Source organism: Hyperolius riggenbachi, chromosome 3 (genome assembly GCF_040937935.1).
Source record: "Hyperolius riggenbachi isolate aHypRig1 chromosome 3, aHypRig1.pri, whole genome shotgun sequence".
NCBI classification, from domain to species: Eukaryota; Metazoa; Chordata; class Amphibia; order Anura; family Hyperoliidae; genus Hyperolius; species Hyperolius riggenbachi.
The window spans coordinates 401,610,516-401,629,967 of NC_090648.1; the positions used below are offsets into that span (position 1 = coordinate 401,610,516).

At 45.8% G+C, this 19,452-nt stretch overlaps 1 protein-coding gene across 6 annotated transcripts in view; it reads right to left on the reverse strand.

Moving 5' to 3' along the window:
• TENM2 (teneurin transmembrane protein 2) overlaps positions 1-19,452 on the reverse strand; it is a 4,210,084-nt gene that overhangs the window by 3,748,463 nt on the left and 442,169 nt on the right. For all 6 annotated transcript variants that reach the window (XM_068277420.1, XM_068277423.1, XM_068277418.1 and 3 more), the window contains one exon: positions 5,505-5,733. In XM_068277420.1, coding sequence (XP_068133521.1) covers positions 5,505-5,733 — 229 coding nt within the window. The remainder of the gene's footprint in view (positions 1-5,504; positions 5,734-19,452) is intronic.

Below are 19,452 nucleotides of genomic sequence, written 5' to 3' on the forward strand. Positions count from 1 at the left end.
GCTGTTACCATACCGGCTGGTGGACTCTGATGCCTTCCGTAAATTTGTGGCCATCGGAACACCGCAGTGGAAGATGCCAGGCCGCACTTATTTTTCGAGAAAGGCCATACCCCAACTGCACCGTGAAGTTGAGAGGCAAGTGGTGTCATCTCTTGCGAAGAGCGTTGGGTCAAGGGTACACCTGACCATGGATGCCTGGTCTGCCAAGCACGGGCAGGGCCGCTACATTATGTACACAGCCCATTGGGTCAACCTGGTGGTGAACGATGGCAAGCAGGGTGCAGCGGACCAAATTGTGACACCTCCACGGCTTGCAGGCAGGCCTCCTGCCACCTCCTCTCCTCCTGCTACATGCTCTTCGCTGTCCTCCTCCTCCTTGGCTGAGTGGCAGTTCTCCTCTCCAGCTACACAGCCCCAGCTCCGCAGGGCCTATGCTGCATGCCAGGTACGACGGTGTCATGCCATCTTAGACATGTCTTGTCTCAAAGCGGATTGTCACACTGGATCAGCTCTCCTGGCTGCTCTTAAGAAACAGGTGGATGAGTGGCTGACCCCGCACCACCTGGAGATAGGCAACGTGGTGTGCGACAACAGCAGCAATCTGCTTGCCGCTTTGCATATGGGGAAGCTGACACAAATACCCTGCATGGCACATGTCATGAATCTAGTTGTTCAAAGATTTGTGGCAAAGTACCCTGGCTTAGTGGATGTCCTGAAGCAGGCCAGGAAGGTCTGTGGGCATTTGAGGCGGTCTTACACAGCCATGGCACGCTTTGCGGAAATTCAGCGGAAAAACAACATGCCGGTGAGACGCCTCATTTGCGATAGCCCGACTCGCTGGAATTCGACCCTGCTCATGTTCTCCCGCCTGCTAGAACAGAAGAAAGCCGTCACCCACTACCTCTACAACTACAGTAGAATGAAACAGTCTGGGAAGATGGGGATGTTCTGGCCCGACAACTGGACACTGATGAAAAATGCATGCAGGCTCATGCGGCCGTTTGAGGAGGTGACCAACCTGGTGAGCCGCAGTGAGGGCACCATCAGTGACTTAATTCCCTACGCTTACTTCTTGGAGCGTGCTGTGCGTAGAGTGGCGGATGAAGCTGCGAATGAGCGTGACCAGGAACCGTTACGGCAGGAACAGGCATGGGACCAATTTTCATCAAACCCAGCTGTTTCCTCAACACCTGCGGCAGCACAGAGGGGGGAGGAGGAGGAAGAAGAGAAGTCGTGTGCAGAAGATGAGTCAGACTCAGAGGATGATGAGCAAGGTGTTTCTTTGGGGGAGGAGGAGGAGGGGACGGCGGCAGGAGAATACCCGCAGCAGGCGTCGCCGGGGGCTTGTGCTACTCAACCTTCCCGTGGTATTGTTCGCGCCTGGGGGGAGGAGGTTGACTTACGTGACGTCACTGAGGAAGAGCAAGAGGAGATGGAGGGTACTGGATCCGACTTTGTGCAGATGTCGTCTTTTATGCTGTCCTGCCTGATGAGGGACCCCCGTATAAAAAACCTCAAGGGGAATGAGCTGTACTGGGTGGCTACTAGACCCTCGGTACAGGCACAAAGTGGCGGACCTGTTACCAACTCACCTGAAGGTGGAAAGGATGCAGCACATGCAGAACCAGCTGTCAACTATGCTTTACAATGCCTTTAAGGGTGATGTGACAGCACAACGCCAGCAAGGTACCACTGCCACTAATCCTCCTCCTGTGTCCACGCAGTCAAAGACAGGACGATCCAGCGATCTCATGGTGATGTCGGACATGCGGATGTTCTTTAGTCCAACGCCTCGCCGTAGCCCTTCCGGATCCACCCTCCACCAATGCCTGGAACGGCAGGTAGCCGACTACCTGGCCTTAAGTGTGGATGTAGACACTGCTGTGAACAGCGATGAGGAACCCTTGAACTACTGGGTGCGCAGGCTTGACCTGTGGCCAGAGCTGTCCCAATTTGCCATCCAACTTCTCTCCAGCCCTGCTGCAAGCGTCCTGTCAGAAAGGACCTTCAGCGCAGCTGGAGGCATTGTCACTGAGAAGAGAAGTCGCCTAAGTCACAAAAGTGTTAAGTACCTCACCTTTATCAAAATGAATGAGGCATGGATCCCGGAGGGCTGCTGCCCGCCCCAAGACTAAGTCAGTCCCCGCACACACAGCATCTCTGCCTGCACGCCGTGTGACTGGCTGCCTGGCCTGCCCCAAGAAGACTAAGTCGCTCCCAGTCCCTCCACACAGCATGTCTGCCTGCAGGCCGCTTGACTACCTTCTCCGCCACCACCAACAGGGTCCGGGACTCCAGGCGGATTGCTGAATTTTTTAGGCCGCTGCTAGCAGCGGCCGCTGTAATAATTTTTCTGGTGCGTGTACATGACTGCCTAATTTTTCTGGCTGCACTGCGGGCAGCTGCAACAACAAAAGAAAAGGCATGTACATGCGCCCATTCCCCTTCGTGATCATTACCTTGCCGTGGTGAAGGGGCTTGCGTATCACAATGAAGCAATGACCGGCGCCTAGATGAGTGTCTCGGGGGGCACACAAAAGATAATAAGGTCGTTGCTTCATTGTGGTCAGACCAAATTTGATCAGCTGGACAGTCACTGTTCTGTCATTCAGCTACATCAGCCAGGTGACCATATGGGCTGTAAAGCCACCAAAACCTGCACTCTCGCCATGGTGCGCACCAGTCCAGCACGGCCGTCACTACACAAACAGCTGTTTGCGGTGCGTTACACGGTGAGTTTGGTGTGTCAGTGTGAAGCAGTACCTTAATTACACTACCTGATTGATGTATACACATGCAAGATGTTTTAAAGCACTTTAGGCCTGTCATTTAGCATTCAATGTGATTTCTGCCCTTAAAACGCTGCTTTGCGTCAAATCCAGATTTTTCCCAGGGACTTTTGGCGTGTATCCCACTCCGCCATGCCCCCCTCCAGGTGTTAGACCCCTTGAAACATCTTTTCCATCACTTTTGTGGCCAGCATAATTTTTTTTTTTTTCAAAGTTCGCATCCCCATTGAAGTCTATTGCGGTTCGCGAACTTTAACGCGAACCGAACCTTCCGCGGAAGTTCGCGAACCCGGTTCGCGAACCTAAAATCGGAGGTTCAACCCAACTCTATCCACTACGCAGGCAGGCTGGTTAGTGGCTGATCCCACACAACCTCAGTAAAGTTGTGTGCAGCAACAGTGCCAATCTGGTGGCTGCATTGAGATGTGGCAGATTGACTCACATGTGATGCATGGTACATGTGTTAAATCTAATTGTATAACTTTTGTGGACTAGTACCTCTGATTCCAAGTCATCCTGAAGCAGGCCAGGAAAGTGGCTAGACATTTCCAATGATCATACTCAGCCATGGCTCGACTTGCTGAAATTCAACAGCAGTCAGGGGCGTTCCTAGGGTCCTTGGAGATCGGGGGTACATGTGGGCACTAGGTGGGGGGTGGCGTGACAAGAAAACGGGCATGGCCATACAGTGAGTGGGTGTGGCCATTGTTGGGGCCAAATGTACATGAACTTAGCAGTGGTGTAAGCTACAGATAACCGGCCTGCTCATCAAAATATTGGATGGAGCCCCCTGTCCTTTATTTAGATAATCTACAATCAGTATAGGCATAGATCAAAGATGTATACGCACATACAATTTTGATTGGTCAATCACTGACCAATTTTACCACCCCCATGCAGTAAGTGGGACAACAGACAATGCATTTGATGAACAGAGCTAAAATTAGCTAATCAAAATGGTTTGTGTGTACCAGGCTTTACAGCTAATACTGTACATACTGAAAGTAGCAGGGATCAGCATACAATACAGCTGGTTTAAAATCAGTAAAGGCACAGAGTAACGCCTTATACTGTACACACTGGAGGTAGATCAGCACACAGTGCAGGCATAGAAAACAGCGTATACTGTACACACTGTAGGCAGCAGAGATCAGCACACTGCAGCTAGCGCTCCGAGAAATATGAGGGTTACATTGCCGAAAAATGAGTGTGGCCATGGACCAGAATGTGGGTGTGGTCACCGGTGGAGACAAATTTATATGAACTTAGCAATGGTGGGACATTAGATTAGGACAGTGGTGGCGAACCTTTTGGAGGCCGAGTGCCCAAACTGCAATCCAAAAGTCACTTATCTTTCGCAAAGTGGCAACAGCAATTTAAACTAAATACTGTACAAAAGTTTTAACTCATACATGAACATTATCGAAAATCCAAGTTGAAAATAAACTGTGAAGATAAACAATGTCATCCATCCTACTCCTGAAAAAAATGTATTCTTTTTTTTTTTTTAAACCTCCCAGTTTTATTATCTGTTTTAAAAAGCTAAAAAGGTAGGTTTAATGCTATTGTCTCATATAATGATGATTCAGCTTTTCCCATAATCTTGCAGTTAGCAATCATGTGACCCCCAACAAGACAAATTCAGCAATCATGAGGCCCCTATCAAGACAAATTCAGCAATCGTGAGGCCCCCAACATGACAAATTCAGCAATCATGAGGCCCCTAACAAACCATGAGGCTCCCAACAAGACAAATTCAGCAATCTTGAGGCCTCCCAACAAATCATGAGGCCTCCAACAAGACAAAATTCAGCAATCATGAGGCCCCCAACAAGACAAATTCAGCAATCATGAGGCCCCCAACAAGTCAAATTCAGCAGTCATGAAGCACATAAATAGACAGCATTTCACAGAAATAGGCAGAATGCCCCCTTAATATGGTAGACACCTCTAACCTGGCTTCTGAAGTCTCCTCTACTGGCTGCTGTGCCTGGCAATACTGTTTTTGGCTGGATTGGAGATGATGTGTGGGCTGAAAGGCCTGGCAGTGATGCTGTGGCCTGGCTGGCGGTGATGCTATGGCTGGGTTGGCAGGCGGTGATGCTGTGACCTGGCTGGCGGTAATGCTGGGCTGTGCTTGGCTGGTTGAAGTAAATGTTGGCCTGACTGGTGGTGATGCTGTGGCCTTTTTGACAGCGTTTCTGGGCTGGTTGGCTGGTGGTGATGCTGGGCTGGTTGGCCTGGATAGTTTAGGTAGTGACAGGTGCCCCTTAGTTAAGGTAGTGCCAAGAGTCCCCCAGTTCAGGTAGTGACAGGAGCCTCCCAGTTGAAACTAAAACATTGAACAGGAAAAAGGTATTCCCTGTACAACAACTTTTTCCTGTACAATGCCTTAAATTAACTTTAACTTTTAAGCCTATGGAAAGATCTTGGATGTTTGCGGACTTAAAACAATAAATAAATAAAAAATAACTATGACTTCTTGGTATCTTCTTATACGTTTATGTAAAATGTCTTTCTAGGTTTTTAATTTACATTTTTTCTCTTTTCATTGTAAACACACACACACACACACACACACACACACACACACACACACACACACACACACACACACACACACACACACACACACACACACACACAGGTGCGAAAAAACAAAAAAAAACAAATCTTACTGGGTTATTGGCTTAATAATTATGGAACACATTATACCTGGTCTCCAGGGGTACATTGCTGTTTAGTACCCAGCTGTCCTGAAGTTGAACTGACTCTGGAGTTGTGGCCATGTCATTAGGAGCTGGAGGGCGAATCTGGTTTCGTCTGTTCGTCAGTGAATTTTTGTTGAGGGAGTTGGCAGAAGAGTGGTGATGAGATAGTGTGTGGTTGTGAGGAGGTGGAAGAGGGGGCCGAAGTGTTGACTGACTGTGATGATTTGTTGTGCCTAGAACAAAAAAAGAATATGCTATTAGTGTCTTATGCCTTTATTCATGTCTACAAATTATGTGCATTTATATTGCATTCTATTTATACTTTATGGTAGTTACAAGTTGAAGGCATATTGGCACTTACAAATGAGACTTATTTTCTGCAAAAACCTTCTGCAAGTCAGGGTATCCTCTGCAGCACAGGTTAAGAGAATAAAAGATGTAATGCCTAAATATACGTACATATGTTTGTATTTGGCAAGAAACAAATGTTTCTTGTTTCACGTCATCCCATAGCCGAATTTCTCTTTCTCCAGGTCAATGTAGAAATACATTTTAATTGGTTTAACCAGGAACGTAACTAGAAGTCCTCTGGCCCCCCTGCAAGAATTTGAGCGCTCACCCCCGGGGCCAGCTCAGGGCTGTTTTGGTGGGGCAGGAGGGGTCACTGCATGAGGGGAGAGCTTTGCACATCAGCGGGAAGGGGGGATAAGTCCCCTCCCTCCCTTACCTCGGGCTCTCCTTAATGTGCTCTCCTCCTGCATCTATCTAAGTGGCAGCTAGCTATAAATACAGGCAGCTATAAATACCTCCGTCCACCACCGGAGGTCTCCAATCTGCAAGAGCTTCACCTTACTTCCTGTTTTAACAGGAAGTAAGGTGAAGCCCTTGCAGATCGGAGAACTCCGTGGTGAATAGAGGTAATTATAGCTGCTGCCGCCACCGCTGCCACTTAGATAGATGCAGGAGGGGAGCACAGAGGGGAGAGTCCGAGGTGAGGGATGGGGGGGACTGTTTCCCCCTGCCGATGTTCAAAGCTCTGCCCTCATGCTGCGACCCCTCCTGCCCCCCAAAAATGGCCCTGAGCGGGCCCCAGGTCCCCCTGCGGGGGCAGGGGCTGCTTCCCCTATTGTTACGCCAGTGAGTTTAACTACACAACAGGGACCAGACAGTTAAGCTTCAAGCTGTAGTACATATTTTTATTATCATGATGATGATTATTATTATATTACTTCTATAGGTTGATTTAGTGACATTGTACTGTATATTATAGTGCTATAAAAAGATGCCAGCCCCACATGCTGTATACCGTTTAAAATAAAAATAATCAAGATAATATTTGAGATAACATGGTGTAGAGGTTTGTTTCGGGAGCTGAGAGGTAGACTTAGAGAATATGCAAGTGTCAGAACAGACAGGTCCTATGGTACAATAAGATAAAAGTTTTAAATTGTATCTTATTGTACCATAGGGCCTGTCCATTCAGATACTTTCTTGCATATTTGTTTCCCTGTACAACCGCTCACAGATTGTTTGCAAGACTTACACAATGCCCAGATAGCTCAAGGTGAACCAGGACCACTAGGAAAGTATAGAGGGCTAAAGAGACATAAAAAGTCCTCCTACCAAAAAGCAACACAGAGTGTAATTTGCTTCATAGTGGTTCTGAGTCACCATGCGATCTCTGTGTATTCTGTAGTACTGGTTAAAGCCCTATTTCATGGAGCCAAAGCAATCCCTGCCATGCACTAAAGAAAGACTGGAAAGCCTTAAAACAGGTTGCCTGCACGGTGGGTTGATGTGCCTCTGTAAAAGTTATAAGCAATAGGCTTGCTATACAGCAGCAGTTTTGGATGTGAGCCTGACTTCAGGGGTATAAAGAGATAATTTGCATATATTCAGTAGCAGCACATTGTGGGTAACCACAGATGTTCACTTAAAGCTGAATTATCACAAATACCTTCTGTTTTAAGAAGGCAAACCACACTAAGTATTGCTTTTTAGTAGGAGGGCTTTTCGGTCTCTTTTAGTCCCCTATACTTTCCTTATGGTTTTGGGTCACCCTGTGCTGCTTGATTACTCTGTTGCACTGGTCCAAGCCCTATCCCATAGAGCCATATCAATCTCTGCCATGTGTCAATAAATCATATTATTGCAGAGAAATTATCTCCATCTTGCTTTAAGCTGATTATCTGTGTTTTAAAATGTTTTGCAGATTAGTTGAGTGAATTTCATGATTTTATGATTATAAGCAGAGTTCTTCTTTAATCAGTTAGATTGTTGGTTAGAGTAACCCTTAATGTCATTTTCTTCAGTAAGCTGTTTGTTCCCTGTACAAGGTTATGTTTATTTTAAGATAACGCTGGAGAAATGTTCTGACTTTACTCAGTTCTGGCTGTAATGCCTGCTTAGCAAGGCTTGCCCATCAGAGATATGCACCGCAGAAGCTAAGCCTGCTATACACTGATATATTAACCATGTATAGTGATCATGTATAGTGATCATAGAGTTATTAATTAATGAGTTGATCAATGATAGACTTATATAATAAGCAAGAAGTTTTAAATCAGGATGATACCATTTATTGGCTAACTACAAATGAATAAGAATAAACAAGCTTTCGGCCTTGCAGCCTTCGTCAGGTTTATATCCTGTTAGTTTGCAAGCTGGTGGTACAGACAGCTTATATACATGCAACATCAAAAGGAAAAACAGATATTTTTTTCAAGCATAAATACATCATTAAGATGCCTTAATACAAACAGACCATCTAAATGGGGTAAGATAAGGATCCTTGTTTACTTTATTGCTCCCAGACCTGGTATTAGGATTGACCCAGAGGTATCGTAAATTCTTAGTTCACAAGTTCAGCTAGGGTGGCTGAGACAGTTCATATATCATCCATCTCATACCAATATAGAAAGTTGTTGTCCTTATTCAGACCCTTCTGCACAGCTTTGAAACAATTTATAAATTTTGTTTCTGCTATTAATCGGTCATTTGGCGTTTTGAAGCCGCCCTTCAGGGCAGTGACACGAAGATCATCCATGCTGTGTCCGTTGGACCGAAAGTGTGTAGCAACTGGGAGTCCAGATTTGGTATCATTAATAGTGTGCCTGTGTCCATTCATACGTTTGCGCAGAGTTTGTCCAGTTTCTCCCACGTACATAACATTGGGGCATTTAGCACACATGATCAGATATACCAGATTGGTGGACCCACAAGAAAATTTACCTTGTATTCTGTACTCCTGTTGTGAACCTGGTATCGTTACCCTGTCAGTGGAGTAAATGTGTCTGCAGGTCCCACATATTTTTTGTCGGCAGGGTGATGTTCCGTTTTGTTGAGGCCTATTCAAAGAGCTCCTGACAATCATCTGTTTTAGATTGTGTGGTTGCCGATATGACAAGAGTGGAGGTTTAGGGAATATCGTTCTCAGTCTGTGATCCTTGTGTAAAATGGGATGAAGTTCCTTAGCAATCCTCCTTAAGATTTCCAGGTGTGGGTTGTAGGTGACAACCAAAGGGACACGTTCCTCTTTCTGGTTTTGCTTATATTTCAGGAGTTCAGTCCTGGGGATGTTGCTGGCTTTCCTGATTTGGGCCTCAGCCATGGGAGGACTGTAACCTTGTTTAATGAAAGTGCTCTTAAGGTGATCCAGGTGCTTGTCTCTGTCCATCCTGTCAGAACAAATCCGGTTGTACCTTATAGCTTGGCTGTAAATTATAGAGTTCTTAATGTGCTTGGGATGAAAACTGTCATATCTTAGGTATGTGGGACGGTCTGTAGGTTTGCGATACACAGAGGTTTGTATGTTGTTACCCCTGATGTATATGGTGGTGTCCAGAAAGTTAATCTCTGTGTGAGAGTAGGTAAGTTTCAATTTGATTGTAGGATGGAAGGCATTGAAGTTCCTGTGGAACTGGAGAAGATCATCCTCACTTGCGGACCAGATGATTAAAATATCATCAATGAAGCGGAAGTAGGCCAAGGGTTTTATGCCACATGCATTGAGGTATTCCTCTTCGATTTTGGCCATGAATAGATTTGCATACTGTGGAGCGAATCGCGAACCCATTGCCACGCCCATCTGCTGTAAATAGAGGTCCTGTCCAAAAGTGAAATAATTATGAGTGAGAATGAATTTGATCAGTCCAGTAATAGGCTTTACAGGTATGCCCTGACCCTGAAGATATTTACGGCAGGCCGCAATACCATCATCATGGGGAATGTTCGTGTACAGGGACTCCACGTCCATCGTGGCCAGTATGGTTCCCTCAGGTACTGGGCCGATGGCTGACAGTTTGTTCAGGAGGTGGGTGGTATCCTGTAAGTAGCTGGGTCTTTTACAGACAAGAGGTTTCAAAATGTTTTCCAGCCACCCTGAGATGTTCTCTGTAAGAGTTCCGCTCCCTGAGATTATGGGCCTGCCAGGGTTTCCCTCTTTGTGGATCTTGGGAAGCATGTAAGCATATAATAAGGTAAATAAGTTTTCTATATATTTTAGCATGTATTAAAACAGATGGTCGTTTGTTATGAATATCAAACCAAATCAATAAGCCATGTGATCAAGACAGTACAACCTGTGACCACAGTGGGCGTTCAGAAATCCCTGTTAATTAATGATGTACCAGAGAACATCCCATATTTTTAGAACATAAGATAAGTTAAAAACATACGCATGTATCTTGACATCCATCAGATTCAGAAAGATGTCATCAGGACACCATTTGTGTCATAAGTTCTAATTAAAATGTTATTGATGTAATTTTGATTAGGAAAGATGTAGATTGCTTACGTTAATAAGCCAAGTAGCGTCATATATGTACGCACCTGCTCAGAGAACCCGCTAGTGTAAAATGTCACAAAATGTCAGAATGTACCAGTTAAAAATAAGTTTGAATTTTGTGCGTCACCATAAAATCCCCCAACAGACGCCATCTTAGAAACTTTACAATAAAAATGTAACAATTAGTGGGGCAGCTGCGACAAACAGTGCCATCACCGCAGCTGCCTCCGTGCCCTTGCCCGCCTCGCTACCCGTGCCTCGGGCGTCTAGCACGCCGAGGACGGGTCTGTCTGTCGCCCATAAGGTCGCATTGGCGCGCGCACCGTCACGACCTTTATTCAGCCAAGAGGCGGCTCAGCTGACCGGAGGGTCGGCTGACGACACGCCATGCGCCCGCCGCTTCTGATTGTCCGGGCGCAGGGGGGCGTGCCTCAGGGTCTCCTCTGCTTCTTAAAGCTTTGCCGGTTCACTCCCAACTTGTCTGCTGTTGCGATCACTTCGTGTTAGCGCTCATACCTTAGTTAGATCTGGTGTGCTTTGATCCGGGAGGAAACTGGGGATTTCACACAGTGATAGGATTGTTATTATATTGTTTATTATCGGTGTATGACTCTTGCTGATTCTGACTATTCTTACCTTCTCTGATTCTGTACCTTTGCCCATCTGATCTTGTTGACGACTCTGCCTGAATATCGTTCTGCCTCAGTCTTCCGATTCTGTACCTTTGCCCATCTGATCTTGTTGCCGACTCTGCCTGAATATCGTTCTGCCTCTGTCTTCTGTATTTGTACCTTATCTGCCTGTCTGTTACCGAATCAATTAGTCTGACCTCTCTTTTCTCACCAGAGAGCCCTTGTCTCTGGTGAGGGGCTCCGTACTGTTAGTACCCACCAGCTCCTCTGGTGAGGAATTGCTAAACCTATCAGTACTTACTGTTTGCACCAATCACTACACTCAGTGCAATAAAGTGTGACTAGGTCACATTACTCCTTTGTGTTGCTATATTTGGATTATTGGTGATTCTGCAGATCACCATATAATCAGATATAGGATCTGCATTGTTTGGTGATACTGCAGATCACCAAATAATCAGAACTCTGTATTTGCTGACACCAATCGTTACAAAAAAGCCCTGGCAGGCTGGTATATTTTACCATTGAGCCTGAAACTCTACTGAGATCGACTGAGGCCTAGAGACTATCTACCTTCCACTGTGATTCTAGAACACAAGAGAGGTAATATGCATTATTCTTGGTGAATTTATTGACAATAGCTTATATAGACTCTAAATAATTATCATTTCAAACTTCAGCCGTTTTTTAAGTTTTTTAGATAACTTTTTTATGCTATTCATCATATACAATCAGTAAGCATTACTATTTAAATGCAATTGCAAGCTTAGGGACAACTACCTAGCTTTGATTGATTAAGACATATCTACTTAAAGTACTTTATACAAGAATAGAACTCTATATACCATTTTTTAAGGATAAAGCTATATTTGTGTGCACCATACACGGTACAATCTCGAGATAACAGTTATCGATGGAGGTTAAAATCTACAGCAGAAGAATTGCTATATTGATATGGACTTGTTTTACTAAAGAAACTTTGAAAATGTATTTTGGATGATGGACAACAACTGGAGAGATGTATATTCTTGTATATATGCTTTATCTATTTTTTATATCAATCAATATAATTTTATAAAATTCAACAGATGAGTGTTGCATATTTTTTCCCAGAGGTAAACCTGTTAACCTATAAAATATTTGGTTTATAGTGAGCTACGCACCCACTACTGACTAATATTGATTATGACGACTTGTAGGCTGGCCCTTTAAGTAGTAGATAATCATTTAAGGCAGATATCGATAGGATATTTGACACATGCACTGAGGAGGACCAAAAGTCTGAAACAGGCTGTTTGCATGTGGGATTGGTGTGGCTCTGTAAAATTTAAAGCTATAAGCTTGCTATACACCAGCAGTTCTGGATGTAACCTGGCTTCAGGGGTATAAAGAGATAATTTGCATATTCAGTAGCGGTGCATTGCGGATAACCACTGATGTTCACTTAAAGCTGAAATATTACAAATATCTTCTGTTTTAAAAAGGCAAACCATACTAATCCTTGCTTTTTAGTAGGAGGGCTTTTTGGTCTCTTTTACTCCCCTATACTTTCGTTGTAGTTTTGGGTCACCCTGAGCTGCCTGGTGACTCTGTTGACTTAAGGGGTATAAAAAGATAATTTGCATATTCAGGTTTGATGCATCATGGGGAAAAAGTTACTCACTTAAAGCTGAATTATCAAAAAATATGTTTTTGTTTTAAGAAGACAAATTATACTCAGAGATGAAGAGTTGAGTATCATCATCATAGAAGTGACACTGAAAACTGGAAGGATGTTCAATTTGATCCAGACAGTGAGTATAGCTAAAGAAATAAAGGGTTGCAAACAGTGGGGAAACTAAGGAGCTCTGGGCCTCATTGCAAGTTTTACATTGGGCCCACCTAGAATTCTATACATAATTCATATGGTGCAGCAAAGTAACATCCCTCTGTTCCCAGTGGCCTAAAAGGCAACCAAGGGCCAGGAGACAACCTACAGACTAGGACATGACCTGAGAGTTATAAATATGATCATAGTAAGTGAAACTCCCATGGTACCCAACCCCCACACCCTACTGGCCTCAATACCACCAAGTGCAAAGCTTTTCTCTGTCATTGATCTAACCAACGACATTTTCCTAAGTGCCACTGGACCCCCAGTGTCAATACCTTTTGGCCCTTTCATTCCAGGGGCAAAAATTCACATGGACACGACTCCCTCAGGATTCAGTGACCAGTCCCTTGTAATACAGCTGCAAACTAAAAATTGTTTTAGATCAATGGACCCTGATGAATTCAGAAGTGACATTGCTGCAGTATGTGGATGACTTGCTCATCTGCTGTCCTACTGCAGAGGAGTGTTATCGAAATACTGTACCACTGCTCAACCACCTGGCCTCAACGGGGAACAAGGCCAGTAAGGAAAAGCTACAATATTGCAGGGAGAAAGTCACCTTTTTGGGGCACTGCATCTCTCAGGGAACCCAACAACTGACCACCCAAAGGCTGAAAAACCATCGGCAAATGAGGGCTATTCTTGGACTAGTCAACTACTGCAAAGACTGGGTACCAAACATTTCCTCCAAATTAGGGGCCCTCTACGAGCTGACATCTAAAACACCATTCCAAAATTTCAGATAATGACTGGTCACTCGTCCAGGATGTGACCCAGGAACTCTCGAATGGACCGACTTTAGGTCTGCCCAACTATGACCTCCCCTTTTACCTTTTTTGCTACAAGAGCAAAGGCCATGCAAAAGGAGTATTGACCCAATTATACAGATCCAGGTACCGACCCATCATGTACCTGTCAATTGCCCTAGATCCAGTCATCCGAGGGTCACGGGGTTGTGTAAGAGCTGTGGTTGTGTGTGCTGTTTAAGTACAAAAAGTTGGAGACATAGTCTTAGATTCCTCAATGAAACTCTATACTCTCCCCATTCAGTGCAAGAGATCCTGAACCAAGTCCAAACTAAACATCTCTCTGCAGCTAGACTGACCAAGGATGAGGTAGGCCTCCTAACACCCACCAATTTGACGATTAGACAGTGTACCATTTTGAACACAGCTTCTCTTCTTCCAGCTTCCGTGGACGAAGAGGTGGTGGTGAGGGGGGGGGGGGGGGGGGCAGCTAGAGGTAATGACGATGATTGACATACGACTAAAGAGACCAACTTTTCTTACTTTTTGTCTACAACAGCATGTAAGTCGAGGAACATCACAATTTCCTCTCTCTTATGGAACTAGAGTCAGCAGCCATCAGTCCGGTGAAGGAGACACCGATTGCCAACGCCAAAAAATTTTTTGTCTATGGTTCCAGGTACTACACCCCAGAGGGTAAGCCACACACCCGGTATGCAGTTACAATGGTTAGTGAAGTGGTGGAAATAGGCTCTTTGAGCTCATAGATGTCAGCACAGGAGGTGGAACTGTGAGCGCTGGCAGGGGCATGCAAGCTTCATCAGGGTCAGATAATTAATGTCTATACTGACTCGAGATATGCTTTTAGGATAGCTCATGACTTTCAGACTCAGAATCCGAATCCTTTATTTTGCCAAGCATGACTGAGTCATGCCTGGAATTGGTTTTGGCACAGTACATATAGCTCAAGTAGAAGACATCTAGAAGACATATATAGATAGCAGCAACAAACAGGAGCATCAGTTTACATCATAAACTGGGCCTATCTGGAAGGGGAGAGGGTTTCTGACTAGCAGGCTGTTCATTGCCTTTAATCTGCCGCACGATATGGCCATTTTGAAAGTAAGGGCTTATACTAGTGAGACGACCTCGGAAGCCACAGAGAATGCCTTGGCAGACTGCGCCGCTAAGGAAGGTGCTGTAGATCAATGGGGGGAGACACTAATGCTTGCCATCCCTTTAGACATACCATTGAAAGAAATTGCAGTCCCCAGCACGGATGCAAGAGAAGAGGAGATGGACAGCATTGGGGGCCACCCAGAGGTATGATGACATCCGGCACCTTGACGCCAAATGGTGTCTGTCTAGGTTACTTTTTCCCATGATGGCCCATTTGTCTCACTATCCTGGGCACTTGGCAAAGATAGCTATGTGTGCGCAGGTTGAGGTACAATGGATTGCATCTGGGTTCTGCGCTGTGGCAACCACATTCGTGGCATCTTGCTCGGTGTGTGCTCTGCACAACCCCGGTAGGACACAAAAACCACCACAACGACATTTACCAAATCCAGACTATCCCTTTCAAAAAATCCAGATAGACTACATCACGTTAACAAGAAGTGGGCCATACAAGCATATCTTGGTTTGTGTAGATATGTTCTCTGGATGGCCTGAGGTGTGGCCGGTCAAATGTGCCAATGCCATGGCTAAGAAAATCCTCTCTGAGATTGTGTACCATTGGGGCCTACCTGAGGCTATCGAGTCAGATCGCGGCTCTCACTTTCCCCTGAGCAGATCTTTGCAGAGGTATGTAAAGCTCTACACATCAATCAGGGTTTACATACCCCGTATCATCCCGAGGGCAGTGGAAAGGTTAAGCGTTTCAATGGAATCATTAAGAACCGGATTTTCAAAATCCTGGCTGACACTCAGAAACCCTGACCCGAGTGTTTCCCCATAGCTCTCCGTTCCATTAGGAGTGCTCCCAGGCAGCCTCATGGGCTATAACTCTATGAAGTTTTGTTTGGATGCTCTCCTAAGACAGGGTTGTACTATCCCCAACAACTGTCATCTCTACACTCTCACATGACAGGGTACGTGCAGTCACTACAAAGGGAACTTCAAAAGGTTCACCACAGGGTCTGGGAATAAATCTCAGACCCCCAACTCAATAACCGGTGTTCATTCTATCCAATCAGGTGATTGTGTTGTTTACAAGAAACATCAGAGGACGGGACTAGAGCTAAGATATCTTGGGCTGTTCAAGGTAGAGCTAAAAACACCAACCTCACTGAAGCTCGAGGGATGAGACAACTGGGTCCACACCAGTCATTGCAAGAAGCTGCTGAACTACAAGCCAGAATGAGATGTATTGCTTTTATTACTCTAATTAGCTATATATGTTTTATCAATGGTAATGATGATAAGCATCCTAATCTGTTGTTTAAAATGCATCTCCAAGTAGCTAAGGCGGCTAACCAAACCAATTGCTGGGTAAGCTCTCAGCCCCCTCCTAGTCACTACACTCCAGCCATGGCAGCAGTTCATGCCATATATGATGTCCACATTGGTATGAAGAAATACGAGAAGCTTGCCAAGACCACTAGAAGACACTTATCCATAGAATTTAATGACACCTTTTTAGAAGGAAATATCAGATATAGTTTTTTTCTTTTTTAAGTCAGCGCCGGTTCCTGTTCAGTGTTAGATAATAGAGATGACCCGAATGGTTTGCCGGCGAACGGTTCCCGGTGAACTTCCGGGGTTCGCGATCGCGGAGAACCGCAAACTTTTTCGGAAGTTCGGTTCTCCCCCATAGTGCATTATGAGGGTCAACTTTGACCCTCTACATCACAGTCAGCACAGGGCCGGATTTGTGGGAAGGCCTCCGAGGCACGTGACTAGGGCAGAGCCAAGCAAGGGGTGGGAGGCCGGAGAGTTTCCTAAGCAGCAGCACAAGTCACCCCAGGCTGCTCCATCTACAGTCACACAGCACAATTAATCATATGCTCTGATCTGCAGCCACCTCACTCTGACCCTGCTGTGCTGTGTGTCTGTGTGCAGTGGGCGGCTAAAGACCAGGAGAAGTGCGGGGATCAGTAACGGACAATAGCCCAATTAATTACGTCATGCAGCTGAAGGAGGTCTACATGGCTGCTCTTGTGTGCAGTGTGCATGGAAGTTTCACTTGTGCAGTGAAGTGAAAACAGGGAGGATGGGTCTGCATGAGAAGCAGCAGAAAGCATAGATACAGTGCTGCTATGAGAACAGGCCAGCCAGGAAAGTATTCAGAGCAAGCGAGAAGTTAGAGGGAGACGAGTTTGAGCTGGGAGGGGGAGAGGTGAAGACGAGCCTTCCATGGACTAGAGGGGAAAGATCAGAGGGGAGAGATAAGCATCATAAACTTGCGTCCCAGACTCTCAAATCCCTCACTGTGCTGGAGAAGCAAGCAATGAAGCAAATCATCTCCTAGCCAGTTCCTGGTAAGAATTCTGCAGAGTTACAGATCCCTTATTACACATCTGGCTTACTGCTCTATATTTTGTGTTAGAGTATGTGGGGTTTCCAGACTTGCCATTAAACTTACAGCTAAGTGTCGTCCTCTCCCAATCTCTAAAGGTGGCCATATATCAGGCGACTTGGTGGCCGATCGCCCATCCGATTCCATTATAATCGAATCAGATAAAAATTGATGCCGCCAAGTGCATGCCCGACTGACAAAGCGACTAATGTCGGACCCGAAATTGGTCGCATAATCGATCGTGCATGCTGCAAGAGCGCAACAAAAGCCCCGGTGCTATGCCCCAATGATAAATGTTCCCCCTGGTGCCTCGTGCATGTAATACATTACCTTTCCGTCGCCATTGATAGTCTCCTCAAGCTCCGGGCGCACTCCACTCACCATACACGCGCGCCCCATGTGGTTTCCTAGTAAGGGGCGCGCGCATGACATCAGATGTCATACACACGGCCATTTTACTAGGTAACCACTTTGCATGCGTGTATGATGAGCAGAGTGCGCCTGGAGCCTGGAGAGACTATCAGAGGCGGTGGAAAAGTAATGTATATCTTGCACTGGGCACGGGGGACATTTGGGACATCATTAGGAGGATATCGTCAGGTGGCGCGGTGGTCGGCTGCAGCGTCACAAGGCTGATTCCCGAAAGATTTCATGCTGACATTGATCGGGAATCGGCCTGTGGTGTATGGGCAGCTGACAGATCTCTCTCTTTTCAGATTCGATTAGAGAGATTTGTCTTTTGGTCGAATCTGCCCATCATCGCTAGATGTATGGCTACCTTAAGTATACTTTTCACTTTCCCTGCACAAGGTCTCATGACCACCCATTACATTTTAATGGATATTGACTGTCAGGGATTGGGATTGGGTCCTTGGGTGACATCACTGGGCTGGGATCTGTACATGATGTCCAAGCGGTGGGTGGGAGAGAGCTGTGCATAAAACAATTGGCCATACAAGGTTCACTTCAGACCTGATCACTAACTGCTAACTGAAGTGGACAGTGTAATGTCCACTCAGATAGTGCACTGTGGTTCAGTGGGAGTCTGGAGCAGATAAGTTTCCACCTCAGACTTCTGTAGAAAACGCATCCACTGTCCAGGTTTATCATGCAAGTTAGATTTTTTCATTGTTATCTCAGCAGATCCGTTGCAGACTGCCCCCATATCCAACTAAATTTTGTGTACACTCTTATAAACTAATTGGATGCCTCAGCAGCACCATTTTGAAGTGGCGCACACGTTCATGAAATTATTATAAAACATTTCAGTAACTGATTTAAATAGTGCTGTTGTGCTGGGAGTTCACCATGAACATCCAGATTGGGGTGATCAGGGCTTGGTTGATCTGAAGGAAGGGGGGGGGGGTCAGGGGCAGCCAGTCACAGCAGGCCTTGGGCGGCAAAAAGTATAAATCTGGCCCTGGTCAGCAGGCACATTGTAGCCAATCAGGCTACACTCCCTCCTGAAGCCACTCCCACCCTTATAAAAGGCAGGCAGCGTCAGGCTTTGGACTCACTCGTGTGCCTGCATTAATTAGGGAAAGCTGCTGAAGACTCTCATAGGGAAAGCTTAGTTAGGCTCTTGTAGGCTTCTTAGCTTGCTCCTTGCTGATTCTTATTGCTAAAAAAGCACACCACAACAGCTCTTTTGAGAGCTAATCTTGTTCTTGTGATCTATTTTTTGTGTGTGTGTGTCCCACTGACACTTGTGTTGCATAGACAGCCTTGGTAATTCCTACTGTGTGTGCCACTGCCAGGCCCAGCAAATTCAGTGGCTAACTGTGTGTGTGACAGGTGTACATTACCCATCACTGCATATACCTACCTGTTGTTCACGGTGCATCCACCCACCTACGTGAGCGCACGCAGTGTCACTGTGCCTGTCCGGTACCTGTCTGTGTGTGACAGGTGCACATTGTAATGCCCATCACTGCATACTATATAACACTATATACTATATATATATATATAACACTGTTGTGTTCAGTGCACAAACCTACCTATGTGAGTGCACGCAGTGTGATATACCACTTTGTGCATACCTGTTAACTGCACCTGTGTGACTGCACATTGTATTACTCAAGCCAGTGCATAACTTTCACTCCCCCCCCCCCCTCTATACGGACAAAACGGACAAGACAGGTAGAGGTAGACCCGGAGGAAGAACACCCGGCAGGTCTGTGCGAGGTCGTGGTGATGTGATTTTGTGCGGCCCTGGACCAGAGTACAGTGCTCAGAAGAAGGCATGTCCCATCAACTCCCAAGATTGTCAGGACGTGGTTGACTTTTTAACACAGAACTTCCGCAGCCACTAGCACTACTCCAAAGACCACATCCGCTACATTTAAAACTTTGCAGGAGTTATTTGGTGGGGAAATCACTGATGCACAGCCAT